We start from the raw sequence: 20,254 nt of genomic DNA, 5'->3' as shown, positions 1-20,254 counted from the left end.
TTTAAATTTTCCTGGACTAATTGCAATTTTTCAGGTCGGTATAGTAATCTTATGTTGAGGGTGGCTACATGTTTCATATCCTTGGCTGACCACATTGCTGATTTCTCACCTACTCTATGTGGTCTTCGAGTAGGTACGTCAGTTATTTAAATTAAACCCAGGCAGCTTAATATTAACTTTCACTTTTCTTGGAATGCATATCTCAGTCTTTGAGATGCCCATTAGTTTGACCAGTTTTCTCAGCTCTATCACATCATTTGTGATATGGGTTCTTACTTTCTTGAAGAATGACCTGGTTATTGCTAAGACTTGGGACCCAGTATCCAGTAGGATATTACAAGATGTCCTTTCTATCAAGCCTTGAATGACTGTCAGAGAATTATCAGATCTCTTTCTGATGTAGTCTTTTCTCTTTCTCGGTTCATTTGCTGAGCCCTTTCTAGGGAGCATAATATTTGACTCATATCTTATTCTTCTAGGGGGGAGGGATTTCTCTTCTTATAGCAATTACTAGCCAAATGCCCAACCTTGTTACAGTTGTAACATTGGGGAGGCTTTCTTCTGCCTTTTTCTTCGCTATGCCCCCCTATCCTGACATGAATTAATTTTGGAGGCCATCATATAGAACTCACCTAGTTCACTGATAATGGCGTCTAGTTGCTCCATTACTGGTTGATGTAACCTTTCTACCTCCTGTATAAATAACAATCTTACTGCCTCCACGTCAAAGGAATCAGTTAATGTAGGTTTGGTGGTCAATTTTTCTTTGTCCATAACCTTGATACGAGTCTTATTCTCTAGGTCTACAAACTTTTCTTCCCTATCCCTTAGGGATTTTTCTTCCTTCAGCATATCAAGAACTTTCTTAGAGTTACAGGTAGAATCACCTAACTGTTTAATTGAGTGTACTTGTTTGGAGGTAGAGGCAGGATGAATATCACCAAGTCTCTTCTCTCTCTCTGACTGCGAGGTAACACTCCTCTAAGTTCTTTATTTTCTTTTTATATGCTGTCTCTTTTAGTTCGTCCTTTAATCCCAATCGAAACTAATGGAAAACTGAACAATCTAAATGCGGCTATTCTTCTTCAGAAACACTCAGACTACTTGTAAGGTTTAGCAATCTATTATAGAAGTCTGTAACACTTTCTTTGTTTCCTTGCTTGCATTTCTGTAATTTCCAAAGATTAGGGCTTACATTCCTCACCCTGGAATAATGTGATATCAATGTATCCTTAAATTTTGAATATTCCAAGGTGTCTCTAAGAATGCAGGATGAATTTAAAAAATTCTTGGCCTTTCCAACCAGTTTGTTTCTAAGAAGAATCAGTAACTGGAAGTCTGACCATCTACCAATTTTTCTTAACTCTTCTACAAAACTAAAATAGGAATGAATGTCATCATTATCTTCTCCAGACAACGATGGAATAACAAGGTGAGGATTTATCATTCTAAAGAACTCCTTGTCTTCCATCTTTCAATCAGTCTCGTTAGTACTCATATTTTTACAAATTCCAAATTGCTTAAATTCTAACTACAAGTTCTTTTAGCTAAATCCACTTTACTAGATATTAAATATGTGGATTTGATCCTGTCGACTGTGCCATTGTAAAATAATATGTTAATTAAATAAATGTCTGCGGAATTATTAAATAATGTTAATTATTTAAACTTAACTCTGACTTAACTTTACTTTTTCCAACTACTTCTTTCAACTTCACTAGGTTAGGCCTATAAACTACCTTAGCATAAACCTCTCAAGGTTAATTTTACCATGACCAATTTCTGACCCCCTCCGCTATCAAATAACTTTGTATTATAAGTAAATATAATGCGTGCAGTTCCCCACTCTCACACAAATCAAATTAGAAAATTTATTTTTATTATCGACTGCACCATCTAATTTGGGTAAATTTTGTTAGAAAGTTAGGGTGAGAAAAAACAGGAATTAATTACTAAATATAACCAACTATTCCATATGCTAGTTGTGACTATTAGTATCTTATTATACAAGCATGTTCGTTTTTTCTTTTTCTTTTTTTTTTTTGGAGATGATGCATTAGTCAAAGGAAGAACAGATTTTAAAACCAAAACATTTAATTTTATTAGACAAGAAGTACATTTACACTAGAGAGAGAGAGAGACTGCAATTATCACACTTAACCCTTTTTCAAACAGGCAATGCAATCTGTATGACAAAACTCACAATTACTGGGTAAACTCATTACACATAAGCTATGTACATACTTGCATGCTGTGTAAACAGATTAAATAAAATCCTTCCCTCAAATACTAACCTAAATATAGCCTGACTCTACATCAATTCTTAATAGTACAGTTCCAAGTGCACATTCTCAGTCTTAACAGACAATTCTCTGATAATATTCCCACAAAAACTTTGTGAGTTAGTTACTGCCTTATATACACATGTTTTCTTGTAGGCACATTCATGAACCCGAGATTCACTTGCTAATTATAAAAATATTGCCTACTTGCATATTCACCATAAACAAAGAGTCCAATATACTTCTTCATCACTTTAGTGTCTTCTTTTGATAAACTTCTTGGCTGCTTGGACATCGTAGCAGGTGGCTACTAGATCTTTGCTCTGTCAGACATTCAATACGGAATCAGCCGTAGTTGAAGCTGGACTTGCGTGTAAGTGATGAGGAAATCAGTCTGCTGTGGAAGGAAGGAAAAGTCCCTGACGACGACCAGAAGAAAAAGCCTTGAAGCAAGGGCCACAATCTCCTTTTATGCAAAAATGTCACCCTTTGTTCTCCATTGCTGTCTTTTCAGGATTAGCCTCCAGCGATGACGTCATTTGTGCCCGATCGATCAAGAGCAGTTGACCTTGCAACCATTGGTTGGTGTTTCTTCATCGCTAATCTGCCATAATCCCTACTTACAGCTATACAGTCAATGTATATGCACTCTTAGTAACATCTACTTAGCACATTATATTTTCTTCATTGCACTTTAAATACTACTAAATAGTGAAAAAATAAAAAATTTGGAAAATTGGTTGCGAAAAATAAGCACAGGAAAAACTTTTTCCCCAAGAGATTTTACACTTCCATCCATCAAATTCAGTCAACAGGTCTACAGGTCTAGAAGAGAGGAAGCTGAACAGCTTCCTCTCTTCATTTGGCAAGTCCAGCATACTTTTGGTGGATACAAAAGTATTCATTTTTTCTATGGGGGTGTCTGGGTTTATCTTTAGGTGACATCTTTGCCATAATTTTCTTGACAAGTGGGTTCTCATCAAATGGAATCATTGCTGGAGTTGTTTCAGAAGCGAGATTATTGGTGGTATAACTGACAAGCTCCACAGAGAAGCACTCACAATCATAAAATTCAGATAAAAGGGAAATTATCAAATGATGGAATAGACATACAAATTTGAGTTGCTATTGATATTTTCTTAATTGTCACTTTTTAGCATAAGAAGCTTTCAGGATAGATGTGGTGGTAGTGACTACCTTCCTTTTTTTGCATTCTGATATATATGCTGTTCTGTTTTAATCTTTTGTATATCTTTTTCATCCTTCCACCTATGGCATGCATGGGAGTAGGCTGGATAATCTCTGACAGCGTATTTAGCTTTCTTTGCAGAGCAAGATATATTAGCATGTTGTTGACTACCACATCAGGCACAGGTGGTAGAGGCATGCCCAAACTGCCTGTCATGGTAGTTTGGGCATGCCTCTACCTATTTCTGACATAAGCATCTTGGTGGATTATGGATGCACAACCTAACAGGAGAATTACGATACCCTGCTTTTACAGATGTTGGTGGTTTAGGTGCATCAAAAGTAAGATGATGTTCCTGGTCGGAACCAGGTGACCATCTCTACATATCAGGATGCACCTCATACCAGTCACTACCTGATCTAAGCTCTGAACATATTGAACATATTTCATCAGTTGGAACATCAAGCAGATCCCATTCTGATATCACTCCTCTAGAAGTTTAGCAATAAATGGTCTCCATCCACTGATGTTGCATTGAGTGATTTTTCTGAGTGTTGCTGACATGATGTTTCCACAAGGATGTCACCAGATTTTTTTCTCTTCTAACTGTGCTGGGAGATCCTGCTAGTCCTAAACTCTTTTGAATAGAAAAAAAAGGTGACATTTTACCTACTGTATTTTCACCTGTCATGAATGATGAGAAAAAATGATACATTTATACTGTTGTCACATGTCTTTTGTTTTTTACTGCTGTAATCAAGTGATGCATCTACAGTATCCAATACTTGGTTTGGACAATGTGAGGGTGCCAGAAAAATTTGAGGATGAAAAATTCATGCTCGAAGGATTTTTTGCAATGACTGTATTTGGGAGAAGAATGCCAGGGCCACCCTGGATGCTATATCAGTACCACAGCAAGCCTTGGGCCCCCAACCTCAGACAATGAGGTTGAAGATTTACTGCAACATCAATGACTCTTGCAGGCAAGTCCACTAGCCAAGTGATCCTGGCTTGGCCATCCAGGACCATCTATCTTGCCAAAACAGAAATGAAAGTATTGCAAGACTACCAAGATTCCTCCCGTCCGGATGTCCATGGATCACACAGCATGGCAAAGATGGTGGCAGGGCAATGGTTCCCAGCGATGGTGATCTGGAAGACAGGATAGTGTAAAAACTCAGAAGTAGAGCAAAGAATATGGAAAGAAAAGCAAAGAAACAGGAAGAATGAAAAAGGCCAGTACCATTACTGGGAGCCCCAAGAAGAAAAGTTCCTAATGACTGGAAATTGGGAAGAGTAATTCCCAATTTCAAGTCATTAGGAACTCCTTTTTATGTGCACTGACTTCCAGTCAATGCACATAAAAAGGGTGTGCATAGGAATGTGCAAATTATAGACCAATCACCTTACTGAGTCACACATACAAATTATTTACAAAACAGAATTAAAGCAACTTATGAGCAACATTCAGGAGATAGGCAAATGGGATTTAGAAGAGGTTAAAAAATTCAATTACTTTTGCATACTGATTAGACTGGCTAAATTATAAAGAAACTATTACACAGAATAAATCTCAAGTAGTCTACTATGACCAAACTTATAAATATGGATAAATACACATTGTTCCAAAGAACTTAAAATCCTTCTACCACAGCTTAGCTCTCTTACATTTTTATTTATATTGTTTTAGGGTATCTGCTGACTCATTTGTTAGGAACTTTTGGACTTCTTGTGTCCACCATAATGTTCTTATTTTTCTATCCTTGCAGATAACTTCACCACATATCTCCCTAGCTGAATCAATGTCTTCTTTAGACTTGCAGTGATATAATAAACATATACTGAATTTTTGTCTTTTATAATAAACACAATAAAAATCAAAACTGCCTCAAGATCTACAGCAAACAATCTCATAAGGCCAGGATATGGCCACCACTGCTATAGTAAGTTAGTATTATGGGTAGGCTAAGAATTTTTTTTTAATCTATTTTTGTAAATTTTTAGACTAGACTGGCTAAATTATAAAGAAACTATTACACAGAATAAATCTCAAGTAGTCTACTATGACCAAACTTATAAATATGGATAAATACACATTGTTCCAAAGAACTTAAAATCCTTCTACCACAGCTTAGCTCTCTTACATTTTTATTTATATTGTTTTAGGGTATCTGCTGACTCATTTGTTAGGAACTTTTGGACTTCTTGTGTCCACCATAATGTTCTTATTTTTCTATCCTTGCAGATAACTTCACCACATATCTCCCTAGCTGAATCAATGTCTTCTTTAGACTTGCAGTGATATAATAAACATATACTGAATTTTTGTCTTTTATAATAAACACAATAAAAATCAAAACTGCCTCAAGATCTACAGCAAACAATCTCATAAGGCCAGGATATGGCCACCACTGCTATAGTAAGTTAGTATTATGGGTAGGCTAAGAATTTTTTTTTAATCTATTTTTGTAAATTTTGTATTTTCATTTATTTTTACATGATCTAGAGCCACTGCTCATGAGACCAAGCAAAGCATTTTGCAAGCTGCTCCAGGCCTCTAATAGGCATGATAGCAATCTCCCACTGAGCAATGAAGTTTATATACATAAATTGTAATATTTTATACTATTTAAAGCAATTATGAATGAATATTTTCTTAACATTACCTCTTCTTCCTCTTCCTCCTCCTCCTCTTCTTCATCCAGTGCTTCACCTTCAGGTTCTTCATCACCATCATTTTCGGCTTCAGCTTCTGCTTCTGCATCTGGAACTTCTTCAGCTTCATCTTCTCCAATGCCCTGGCTTCCTGCATCACTACCCACTTCACTTCCTACATCACTTGCCGCATCATTTATTTCCTCTTGTTCAACCTGCAATCATGTTAACAATTCTCAAACAACTTCTTGTATTACCATTAGTCATAAAAATTTTTATTTATAAAAATTGCAAAATATAATTTTTTATATAAAGAGATAAGCAAAGATTTTATTTCATGAAGTACCCTTGGATCAGAACTTTTTTTTTAAATGCAGTTGTTTTTAAATTAAAAATTTAACAAAATGATCAATATATATATATATATATATATATACACACACCAAATTCTCCATTTACATGGTTAGATTGGTTCCAGAAATAACAGTGTAAATGAAAACTGTATTCTGTGTAAAAAAGAATACAGTGCATATGAAAAATTATAAGAATGGTTCTAGATATGAAAACCCGATACGAACAATAAGTTATTTTCAAACAAAACATGAAAATCATTGAATAAAACTCTATTTAATTTTAATGGAATATTTTTTTATTTAAATACTTATTTAAAGTATATACATATGTATCTTTCTTAAAGAAAATAGTGTGTCACTAAAAAAACAGAAATTTGAAAAGGCCTAAATACACCTGTGCATATGGTTATTAGTTATTAAATTTTATTCACCATCACTTTCTGATAGTAGCCACATTCTTTTGTGTGAGACTGGAATTAAATCACTTCCATCACTTGAAACACTTTGGCCGTCCTGTTCATACTGCAATGGTGAAACGTTTCCTTCAGCAAAAGAAACTAAATTAGCACTAATTTCCAATAATTCTGAAGGTTGATTTTTTTTTTTACCACAAACTCTGTAATTAATCATTGAGATCCTATTTTGACCAGATCTTTGTATAATTCTTCATATCGCACCATACATGACTTCGGTTCACGTTTAAACTGTTCAGCTCGTTCAGTATTTGGATCATTGTAAGAAATTGACTTTGTAATTTTGCTAGCTATTTGAAGCCCTTCTTTAATTAATCCTGCAGTGAGTAGAATCTCTTTATCATCATCACTTTTTTTCTTTTTCATCGAGATTCTCAAGGACAGCCTCTATCATTTCGTCATCACTAACAGTCTTGTCAACCATCAATTTCGTCTTCAATATGCAGATGAAAAATCATCAACTCCTTCTCTGCCAACTGCATGTGCTAATCTGATGATATCGGGATATTCAGCTGTATATAAAGCTACAGGGTTTTTCTTTTTCACACATTTTGGCCAAGTAGCTTTCCAGCATGCATTTAAAGTTGATGGTTTCAATTCTGATAATGGCAACTTAGCAAGTTTGATGCAATCCAAAATAGAAAATTTCTTGCACACATCAATAACTGTCAGTAAATTATCCTCATCTAGTTTATCCAAAATGTATTGGAACGTTCTTCTTATGTATTAAGTTTTGAAGGTAGTGATCACACCCTGGTCTAGTGGTTGTATTAAGGATGTTGTATCAAGTGGCAGAAAACAAAATTCCACATTCGGGTGTTCTAAAACAGGTTAGACAGTCACATTGTCTATAATCAATAAAACTTTCAAGTCCAGATTTTTTTTCCATTAAACAGCGTTTAATTTCTGGAACAAAACATTAATGAAACCATTCATTAAACATTTCTTTTGTAACCCAATCTTTTTTATTTGCCTTCCAGTGCACAGGTAACGTGTTAAAATCCACACCTTTTATTGCCCGAGATCTTATGGATCGGATTAATGAATAAAATTTTAATATAAAATCTCCTAAAGCATTGTTGCAAAATAATAGAGTCACACTATCCTTAGCTGCTTTAAAGCCACCAACACTTTTTTTTGATTATATAAGTTCTACTAGGCATTTTTTTTTACAAAAAATGCCAGTCTCATCTGCATTCCAAACTTGATCAGGAGCATAGTCACCATTTTCAATAATTTTGGACTGTTTTGAAAGAAATTCCCTAGATGCCAGCTCATCTGTAGATGCGGCTCCTCCTTTTATTTTTACATTATGAAGTGCATATTTTTTGAAAAATTATGTAAGCCAACCTGTGCTTGCAGAAAAATCACAATTGTTTGATGTTGTTGGCTCCTTTTCTCAAATCTGTTTGTACAACTGTAATGTTTTTTGTTTGATGACATTTCCGTCTAAAGGTATTCCTTTTTGTGAACAATCTTCTATCCACATCACTAGGGCCTCTCCACCTTCACTTTTATAACATCTCTCGTATACGATGATGATTTGGCACCTAATTCTGTTCCTTAAAGAATAGATTTTCTAATGGCCTCTTCATTTTTCTTAACAGTGCTATTGGTAGCTTCGTTCAATCCAAAATATTTCTCTAAGGATGCTGAACCTTCTCCAGCTGCTAAACGATCTAAAATTTGGATCTTAGTTTTTAAAGAAATAGCTATTCTTTTCTTCTTCTGTCTAACTGAATTATCTGACATTGTGATTAATGGGGTAATGTTATGAAAATATTTAAAAATAATCATTAATTAATTTTACTAACTTGATATTATGTGTACCAAACTTCAAAATTTAATACATACCTATATAACTCTTGCACGAACAAAACTTTCATGAACAAAACACAAGACGTGTAAACATTTTGAATTGTAAACAAAAAATGACATGTACATATGATTTTTTACATATACATATCATTACATATGCACATATTTTAACAGTACATATGTACCATTCTTGGAAATGATAATTATAATGGAAATACCCTTTTTAACAGAACTGAATTCAAACAGAAATTTTAAAAATAAACGCCATTTGAACCATGTTAAATCAAAATATATCACATAAAAATAGAATTGCTTTTGTTTTCTGAACTGTGTTATTTCGAATTTGTGTAAAAAAAGCCATGTAAAAAGAGAATTAGCTATATATACTTCTTCTTTTCAGAATCCATTTTCTGTCCATTGCTGGACGAAGGCCTCCTCCAGTTCTTTCCACCTTTCTCTGTTCTTGGCAATGGTTGATAAATTTTTCCCAGCAAAATTTGACAGTTCATCACTCCACCTTCTTTTAGGATGAAGGGAAATGGATATATAGATATGAAGGGATCATATATATATATATATATATGAAGGGATCATATATATATATATATATATATATATATATATATATATATATATATGATCATTTTGTTAAATTTTTACTTACTTACCTTTGCTGTATCCAGTGCTGCATCAGATTTAATTTAAATAGAGTTGCAGTCAAAAAAACACATTTATATATTTATTTTTATAAATAAAAGCTCTGCTTATCTCTTTATATTAAAGATTACAAAAGAAGCAACATGATCCGGAGATAACATAGTTGATATTTTATAAAACTATACTATTATTGGCAACATGGCACAAAGCCTGAAAATAATCTTATGATATTTATAATATAGGCTGGAATGAGAGCCTCTGTAGCTCAGCTGGTATAGACAAGCCCTTTGGTTGGAAAGACCTAGATTTGACTTTTGACTATGATCTAAAGAACCTTTATCAGGTCTCTTCAATTGAATGATGAGTTAGCTGGTCTTGTTAGATCCTAAATGAAGGAATCTTGGAAAGAAATCATTCATTTAGGGTCTAACATATAAAAATTGCAAACATAGAGAAATACCTGCACATTAGTTGTAATTAAAAGTGCAACTTCCTCACTTTATGTAAAAATTTGTATTCTTTATTTAAGCTATTGTGATTAATTTGAGATTTCATTTTGTATGTCTTAAAAAAGAGGGATAATGTGAATTAAATTTAAGCCTTACTTAAGCTATGTAAAATCTATTGTGAGTCATCATAAAGCTGTTAAGTATTAATTCCTGGAAGGCCTAAAGCTACACACGTACGACGTAATGCTGGCGGGTATAGCTTATTCGGAAAATCACATAACTATGTATTCCATGAATCCGAGTATATCAGCGTCGTAGAAACGAAGGATAAGCCAAAGGGAGAAATTAGTAAGGATCGTGTGCAAAAAGGGACTGAAAAAGAGGGCGCTCTATAGGAGTATAAAAGGGGGTTGAGCCTGGAACACAAGAGCCTTTTTTCTTGATCTCTTGTGATATTGTTTTCCTGTTGGGTGGTTCGGAAGTTGGCGGGCAGTTTCGCGTAAAGGGGGGGGGGGGGAGTCTGTGATGTCGGGCAGCGAGCGTTCGTAGAAACGAAGCTGGATTCTATGCAAAGCTGAAGGAAGAAAATTCCAGTCTTAGCAGAATCAAGCCATCGCTGAAAAACCCCATCGAGTTGTTCCTGAAACGCAAAGATTTTGAGTCCGTTTCTGGCAGAAAGAATGAAGATAGTGTAACCCCTACATTGGCTTATAGACAGCCAAAATAGATGAGAAATATACAGACAAACACGTGGTGCAGAACGACGCAGAAAAAAGTCGGTAAGGTGCTATTGCTCTAATTTTGTGTGAATGTTCATTAGAAGAAAGAAGATTGTTTACGATTGTGAAATTAAGAACTTTATAGTAAGGAACTCTGTGGACAGTCACTATTTAGAAAGTTAACCTCGTTTGTGAGTAAGAAGAATTGTTTAGGAGAGATCTTTTGTAACTTGTATGTGATAGGATTAACTTGATGCGATATGAAAGGTAGAATTTAATGTCTCAGTAACATTAGAATGGTTGATAGTTTGTTCTTACGAGTAATACTGCTAGAAGGAATTTAGCTTAACTTATTATCATTTGATTTATATCCCAATGTGTAATTACTGTGTTTAGCATGCCTTATAAGTTTTAATTAGTTCGAATGTGTTAATCTCTTAGTTCGAGTTTATTTAGTATTGAACATAAATGAGTGTATGAATTTTGTATTGTGTTTTAGACATCTCAATAAACATGTCATATTTACCTGAACCTGAGTCATGCCTGATCATGATTCCAAATTACCACTTATAAAAATAGAACCTAATTTTGGCGGGAAGGATTTAGTGAGTGAAGATAAATATACATTTAGGTCACGACTGCAATAATCTAGATCTATAGGGCAGTTAAGTAAGATATTGGGTAAGAAAGCTACAAATCTAGTATTGTATCCCTGAACAAGGATCTTTTCTGCTATAGGATACTGGCTGGCACAGCAAAATATAAATTTGCCAGTATCCAAAGAGGAAACAATCCTAGATATAAAAATAAGATTAAAATTTAGTATAAAGATATAAATAAATATAGAACATCGATATAACGATATAAAACAACTTTTATAACAGTCTCATATGGGAGTGCAGGATTTTAGAAACTCAGGTTTTTCATCCCTTAAAACAGGCCAACTGGCCCATGAACACATATCCAGACACAGAATACTCTCTTTTCCCATCTTAACTGTGTAGAACCATATATGGTTTTAGGAGTACAGTCACAGTACTAGCCCCAATGTATAAGTATGACAGTTTAGAGATACAGACATACTCTGGCATACAATGATTGCTAACCTCAAACTCTGAAGAAGCTAATTAAACAATAAAATGAGAACCTGTAAGTTTTTTTTTTTTTGAGGCAGCTGAGATAGATAGATCACTACAATCTGAATATATGATGAATTTCATTGAACTTGAGTTGATTTGTAACAATAAAATCTTTTGCCTATACTTTCAGACTGGTAGATAAACTATAAGTTCCCAATATATGAGTTAACATGTGTTAAACCATCAAAATAGATTGAACCATATGTAGTACCAGGGAACCACGAAATATCAGATGATTTTCTTCAACCAGTTTTAACACAATCATTGAACTTGCTGATGAAAAGCTTAAAGTGTCCAAACATGGTGTTCAGATTCAAGCAAAATCACTTTTTCCATTTTCTTTAAGCAAAGCTACTTTTATTTTTTCTTTATTTATCCTAATTGCATGACAGGCAATAGTGGACATCATAGAACCAACTTTTTTCATTTTTTTTTTCTTTTGAGGGTACAGCTTTAAAACAAATATTCTATGGACGGACTAACCTTTATATAGAATACTGGACTGAATCTAACAGTGTTTCTGAAGCATTCCAGGTTAGCTAGGAAATAGCTAACCTGGTAGGTAGTCTTCCTCACCCCAAGCATTCAATGCTAAAGGAAAGAGAGCTAATGAAGCAATATGTGAAAAGCTAAGAAAAATTTCTTATATAATGATTTTCTCCAGTGTCCTAACCTACCTCAGAGTGAGTAATATTCCCAACTTCATGTGCACTGATAAAGCAGCCTGATATCTCAGGCATTTGCTTTCAATAATGATCTCACACAAATTATTCACATGCCTACAGAACATCAAATAAAACCCAGCTAGAAGCCACAGTCTCTTGATCTCTTCATCAACAATGACCTTTTTTTTTAAGTAAACCATGAAATAGTGATTATACTCTGGGCAATTTATATCACAACCTAGTATTGATTTCCTCTGCCACAGAACAACTCACACACAGTTCCTCTTGTCCTGATGTTGTCTAAGCACTAAACCTATTATAAGTACATCAAGAGTTCAGGAGAAAAAAAAAGTGCAGAATATCACTGGCTTCATTTAAATATCTGCATTCTCTTCTGTGTAAGCTGAAGTTCAAAGTAGTAGAAAGTAAACTATCAGTGCAACAATAATTACTTCTGAGAGAGAGAGAGAGACATCATCAGGAAACTTATATCATTTCCAAATGGCAATCATTATTCTGGTTCCTTGCTAATAGCCATAACTTTTTCTCAATCCTGCCCTCCATTACTTTTACATTCAAATGGTTCTATTGTATCATCATACACACAAAAGCATTTTGCACTGACAATCTAAACAAACATTTTTTCTACAATTCCAGATTCAAAACATATATCCATGAGCTTCTGATTTTTTTTTTCATAGGAAAGAGATCAGAAAAGTAGTGTCCAACGTATATATCAAGGTTTCCCAGACCTCATGGCATTTCTCTGATTATTCCAAAATGTCTTTATATAATAGACAAAAAAAAAAAAAAACAAGAGTCAGAGTGGACTATCTTAAAGAATAAAATTAGCCCATATACAACTTATTCCTATGAAGGGCAACAAATCTTTACAATCAATTTAGCATTTTTGTATATTCTCACTTTAATTCTTTCTAACATAAATAGAAAAATCCAATAAGAGTCAACTTTCACACTACCTAGAAACCTTTCAATCAACCAAGAAATGACTGCTAATACAGATTCCATTACTGCTGATCAACTGCAGCAACAGTGACAAAGGAATCACTTAAATGAAGTGTTAAAAATTAATGAACTTCTTCCTTAATTCGTTAATTAAGAAAGAATTAATGAACATGTTTCCTTGGAACTTGGCCCAAACTGTATAGAGAAAGTGACAAATCCCATAGAAAAGTTTACAAAAACTCACATGCTCTTAATACATCTCATCACATGTGGCACAAAATATGCCTATTATGGTCTGCTTGTGACTTTTGAAAGTGGAGAACCCATGGAGAACCCATCCATGGAGAACCCATCCATGAGAGGTTAGTGAACCCATAGTATGATGGGCAATACGGAATTTATTCACATTTAACTTGAAAACTAAGGGTTGTATTCCTCAGGAAACATGTGGTAAGAAACTGTTCCAGAAGGTAATAGTGGAAGAGATAAAAGAAGAAGAGGAGAACTTTGTTCTGTGGGTATGGAGGAGATGAACTGTGAGAGGGTGTTGGTTAGCTGTTGCAAGCGTATTAATGGATTTGCGATAGGGTGGGGGAATAATTGATGCCAATTCTGATGAATAGCAGCCACACAAGTACTATTTACAGAAGATGCACGCTGCAGAGATTGAATGCCTGTGCAAATTGAGTGGAGTGTATTAGTGAGAGAGGGATTGTTGATCAATCTAACTGCTCTTTTCTATACAGGATCCAGTATTTTCAGGGAGCTCTTAGGGACACAACTCTTCAGATATGGGAGCAATATTCAATAGTTGAGCTGATTTGTGTAGGGTTAGAAACCATTTGGAGTTAAAGCAATGTCTTGAGCAAAAGAGAAAAAACAATTTTTTTAATGTAGAGGAAGCAATATTTGTGACATGTTTACCAAGAGAGAGAGATTTGAAAGTTGTTAAATCCAGAAGAGACAACAGGAAAAACCAAATCATAAGAACAAGATTAAGAGTTTAAGTGTTTTAAGCACTTCTAAAGAAAAATAGATGTGGAGAACAACTGCATGAGGAATATAAGATAAATGACTCTAATGTTCCAACACCTAAGGATTCTTCAACCACAGGGTTCCAATCTCTTCTATTTCTGATATCTTTGAACCTACTGGTAGAATTTTGAAGAAGTATCAGCTTATTCTCACATATTTTGTTATGAACAAAATTTCTCATCTGTTACCATCTTTAAAGACAAACTCTCACTTCTATCGTTAGGGTGTTTATCAGATTCCTTGTGAATGTAATTTGACATACTTTGGACAGACAGACCATTCTATGGGAAAAAAAAGAATTAATGAACATTACTATGAATACTGAATATGTGAAACCTCAAAAGTCTGGTCTGGAACAGCATAGTATTGACACTAAACACAGTATCCAGTGGGATGAAGCTCATCTTCTCGATAGAAGAGCAGTTTTAAATATTAGCATTTTTTCAAAGAAAGCTGCGAAGTTCTTTCAAGTCCTAACCTGAATCGTAACGATAGTCTTCCTCTCCCAAAAGTTTGGGAGATGTGCTTTTATGTAAACGTCAAAAATAGTTTTAATATTATTTATTAATACATTAACATATAGCTAGTGGCAACTGTTTTTAATTGGTAAACTGATGGTTGTATGTAACTTGTATTCCTATTCATTGATTTGCTTGTTTCTAAACACTGGCAATGTGCTGTTATTTTCGATATGAAATATCTGTACTTTCATTAAAGTTAATTACTGTGGTTATCATTTAATTTGTTGTTTATAAGACATTTCTCATATAATTTCACCATATATTTTGCCATGGTTAAGAAACTGAATTATTTTAGTGAAATGAGCACTCTACAAATAATAACAACAGCAATAATAATAATCTATTATTATTATTGCTGGTATAAATTTGTAATGTCGTAAAAATTAGCCTTAAAATAATGCAATTTAACATAATTCTTGTTCAGAAAAACAGAAAGAGATGTTCACAAACAACAACAGCATAACTAAATCTGTAAGCATAATGATATGACATACATATTTCATATATTAGAAAAGTGCAAAAAAAAATAATAATAAATAAAATAACCATATTTATTTTAATAAATGTTGCTTGAGCATCTTTTTTCAGAATATTTTTAAATAATTTCCACAATATTTTCAGGAACACATCTTCCAATGTGAATTATATCTCTTGGAAACAAACAAAATGTTTGCTAAATTCTGTAATAGAGAGAATTCCAGGTAAAACAAATCATTCTTCAATTGAAGAGATCATAAAGATTGCAACTCCACTAAAGTAATGTCATGCTTATAATTTCTGATGTTCAGTTGACAAAAATAGCAAGAAAATAGTCACATGCACTTACCTTTCAAAAAACAACCAATAACATTTCATTCTAAACCTCAATGAAAAAGAGATTTCAATTTTTAAGTATGAATGTTAATCATTGTGCAGTATTCTGTTTACATGTTCTATCCAATTTGTTTAGTTTTCTTCTATTTATTTTATTTCTAGTTCTTTTAAAACATCTTCGTTCTTTTTTTGACTAATACTTATGAATTTATTATTATCATTATTAGCATCTGACCTTCATGGAGTAAGTGACTCATCATAGGAGGTACATACTACTGCACACAATGCTCATCCAGCCATGCTTTAAACTGGTGCAATGTGTCTACCTTCACAACACACTCGGGCAGTGCATTCCACTCACCAACCAGTCTCCATGCAAAGAACCTTCTCTTCACTCATCTGGTCACACCCTCTTTATACAGTTTCCAGCAATGGCCTCTTGTTCTATCCCCATTTTCCATTCTATGAAAAATCTTTTCTATGTCAACCTGATAACAATCCCTGAGTAGCATATATGTCTCAATCATTAACCTCCTCTTTCTACTATTCATGAGGTTCTGCAACTTACATTCTCTGAATCTGTCCTCATACTCCACATTCCAAAGATCATCGAGCACCTTTGTGAATCTTCTCTGGACCCTTTCCCACATATACTCGTCACCATGAAAACCAGGTAACCAAATCTGTGCCCAATGATCCATATAAGGCCTGATCAAGGCTTTATACAATAGCATCATAACCTCTATTTCTGCATGTCAGAGTCCTCCACATCATTGCAGAGGACTGATGTAGGACAGTGCATCATTGCCATTATCTGATGTGACGTCTTTACAACTTGTGCAATCTGGCTACTGAATTTCAGGTCCTTGTCCACCATCACTCCTAGATCTCTCATCTCCTCTACTTCTGTTAAAGTTTTCCCACTAAGTGTATACTTTGCATTCCATCGTTACTTACCAAATCTCAAACCTCACACTGTGCAACATTCAACTGACAGTTCCACTTAAATGACCATTCAATGCAATCAATTCAAGTCTCCTCTTGTAAGGCCATAACATCCACTTGACTCTGCATTGCTCTACCCAGTTTTGCATCATCTGCAAACAGCTGCATATCACTAGTTAAACCAATCCCAATATTATTAACATACAAATTGAACAACAATGACCCCAAAACTGACCCCTGTGGCACACAAGACTAGTGATCTTTCTCTTTCGGGATACCACACCCCATACATAACTTTCTGATACCTATCCAATGATCCAAATCAGAAGTCTGTTATCCAATCCCATCTGTTTCAATTTATTTAAGAGCTTGTGTTGTGGCAGTCTATCAAAAGCATTTGCAAAATCTAAGTACACCACTGTATATGCATCTCCCCTATCCAAGGTATATGTCACTTTGTTATAGTACATAAGTGAGTTAGTGAAACATGATCTCCCCTTCACAAACCCATGCTGATAACTACAGAGTGCTGTTATCAACCCATTTCTGTATCCTACTTTTCACCAATCTCTCTCCAATATCATCACCACAACTCAACTCCATATATACAGACTGACCTATAATTTGAAGCTACAGCCTTATCGCCACTTTTATACAGTGGAACAATTTTACCCTCCTTCCACTTCCTTGGAATCTGTGCTGCTGCAAGACTTTTATTAAACAGGCATTCCAATGCTGCTGCCAATTCCCTTAAGACGTGTGGTGATATGTCATCAAATCCTATTGCTTTATCGACATCAAGTTTATTTATTTCCTCAAATACCTCCTGTTCACTCATAATTAAGCCAGAACACTTAAGTTCCTCATGAATCCACCCTGCTCAGGATGAAACACCCTTATAAATTTATCAATGAATACCTCAACAATGTCTTCTGCAGCAGTTACCATTCTACCACTTTCATCCATTAACATCATCTTATCATGATCGTTCTTCCTTCTACTTGCCACATATCTAAAAAATTCTCTAGGGTTTTTTAGATATAGATGAAAAAAAAAAAAAAATCAATGGTTTCCAAAGTTTGAAAGAACAAAAAGCAGAAAACTAGCAGCCTGTCCAAATGGTAGCTGAGCCTTTTGGTCTCTCACCAAAGCAATTGGCAGTAACTTCAGCCCTATTTCCACCCCTATCATACCCGGAGAGCTCTATTGCATCATCACCCACAGAAAAAGTCAATCTTCTAGCTTCACACTTCGCTTCCAATGCACAAATAACTGACAATGATAAATGCACCCCAACCCATCGAGATGCCTGACTCCCCTATATCCTTTTGCCAGAAAGAGATCAGAAAAATATTATCCAAATTTAGACACAAAAAAAATGCCTCCTGGCCAGATGGTTATCCTCCAATTGTCCTGAAAGTTTGTGCACAAGAAATGACTCCTATCCTATGTCGCCTGTATAAACTCTCTTACTTCACTAGTATCTATCCCACATCCAATGGGTTGAATCTATATTCAACCCATTCCCAAGAAGGGTGACAAATCACTGCTGTCCAACTACTGCCCTATCTTGCTCACCTACGTCCTGTCTAAAGAAATGAAAAAAAATCATTAATTCCCAACTCCTATGCTACCTTGAAGACACTCACCTAATAATTAACTGCCAGTATGAATTCCATCACTGCCGATCAACAGGAGACCTGCTCACATATGTCATACATCTCTGGACACAGGCAATGGAGAAGTTTGGTGAATCTCAAGTGGTTGCACTTGACATCGCAAAAGCTTTTGACCGGGTATGGCACAAAGGCTTACTAAGCAAACTTCCATCGTTTGGTCTATCTCAGAACTTCTGTAGATGGATTGCCAGCATACTGTCTGGATGCACTATGTGTGATGGTGCATGGTTCCTTATCTTCTCACCATTCAACTAATGCTGGGGGTCCCACAAGGTTCTATCCTCTCACCAACCCCTCTTCCTGCTATATGTCAATGACCTACTTCAGTTGACCTCCAACCCAATACAGTTTTGCAGATGACAGCACACTGACTCCTCCCTTTCATTTGATAAACCTTACTCTACACAACCCACCTCACCTCAACCTACGGAACATCAACCACCACCACCACCACTGCCCTCAATTCTGATCTCCGAGCCATTCTTCAATGAGGTTCAGATAACCTCATCGATTTTAATACTAATAAAACCAAGTTGTCTTATTTCTCATAAAAAAGAACGATTTTTTTCCAGTATTATTTTTGACAATACCCAAATTTCCAGACAACTTGATATTTGTTTTCATGGAATTACCCTGACATCAAGCTTCTCCTGGCATAATACTACTCTCACATATGCGGTGGGGTCCCTAAAAGCTCCCTCTAAATGCTTTACTCAATACAGAGGAAAGCAATTAGACATTAATGGCCCATCTCTTACAAACTCACTCACCCCACTTTCAAATGGATGTTTGGTTTCTGCAATATGTATATTCTATAAATATTTCTATGGGAAATGTTCATCTGAAATAACATCAATAATTCCCCCATTTAGTACTAAGCTTGTTGGAACACGTGCAGTTGCTGCTCAACATCCCTTCACAGTGCACCTTGAAACCCACAGAACAAGTTTCTTTTCCTCTTCCTTCATCCCTGCAACTGTATTATGGAACAGTTTTCCCCCCATTGTGTTTCCCAAGGAAAACAATATATCTTTTAAATCAAATGTAAACAAATTCCTCCTTTCCCAACCCACTACCTATATATGGTACTAATATATTATAGGTTGATAATCAAACCTCTCGTGTATGTGTTCAACATAAAAATAAATAAATAAAATAAAAATAACTGAATCACTCTCCTGGCTTGTTCTTTATACAATTCATGTAACTGATTATTATCATTATTCATCTTGAAGTACCTCTTTTTCCAGATTTCATGCTTAAGCTCAACATTCATTCATTTTACACCTACCTTATTCAGCCTTTTGGCCTTTGGAATACATTCACAAGTTGATGCTATTATGTATTTCTTTGTCAATTCCCATGTAGCATTTATTTCCTTACTGCTCAACTCCTCATTCCATGTTATAGCACCAAGCAGTCTCCAAAGTTTGTCATAATCACCCGCCTTAGAATTCCACATATGTCCTTTCCTAACAAAAGTCTGCATATGACTAGCCACAACACAGGTGTGGAGGAAAGTGTGAAATCCCTCTCACAATTACATCCTCTAATGAAATGATCAGATCTAGAACTCTCGAACCGCACGTGCCCTACTTTACATGCTGCCCGAGATAGCTATCTTGAGAAAACTCAAGAAATTCATTTTCCTTATTCCCAAATGCTATCTCTTCATTGCAATCTATACTGCCATAATTAAAATCACCCATAATAATTACATTTCCTTATCACATTTCCTTATCCTACTAATCCAAGTTATTTATACATTTCTTCATCACCACCCTCCACATTTCCAGACCAATAGCAACATCCAACTAAATATGTCTTCCTCTCAACCTCCATGTTACACCACACTGCCTCATAATCAGTGCCACTATTTCCCTCTTTCATGTCTAC

General features: G+C 35.0%; 1 protein-coding gene across 1 annotated transcript in view; it reads right to left on the bottom strand.

Annotated features, from left to right (window-relative positions):
* Spt5 (Transcription elongation factor subunit Spt5) overlaps positions 1 to 20,254 on the bottom strand; it is a 428,434-nt gene that overhangs the window by 385,135 nt on the left and 23,045 nt on the right. The window contains 1 exon segment of the mRNA XM_090408290.1: positions 6,138 to 6,341. Coding sequence (XP_090264416.1) covers positions 6,138 to 6,341 — 204 coding nt within the window.

This window comes from Typopeltis vanoorti, chromosome 18 (genome assembly GCF_054136105.1).
Source record: "Typopeltis vanoorti isolate ZY-2024b chromosome 18, IOZ_Tvanoo_1.0, whole genome shotgun sequence".
Lineage (NCBI taxonomy): Eukaryota > Metazoa > Arthropoda > Arachnida > Uropygi > Thelyphonidae > Typopeltis > Typopeltis vanoorti.
The sequence above is the reverse complement of the archived record's forward strand: the minus strand, read 5'-3'. Positions and strand labels throughout refer to the sequence as shown.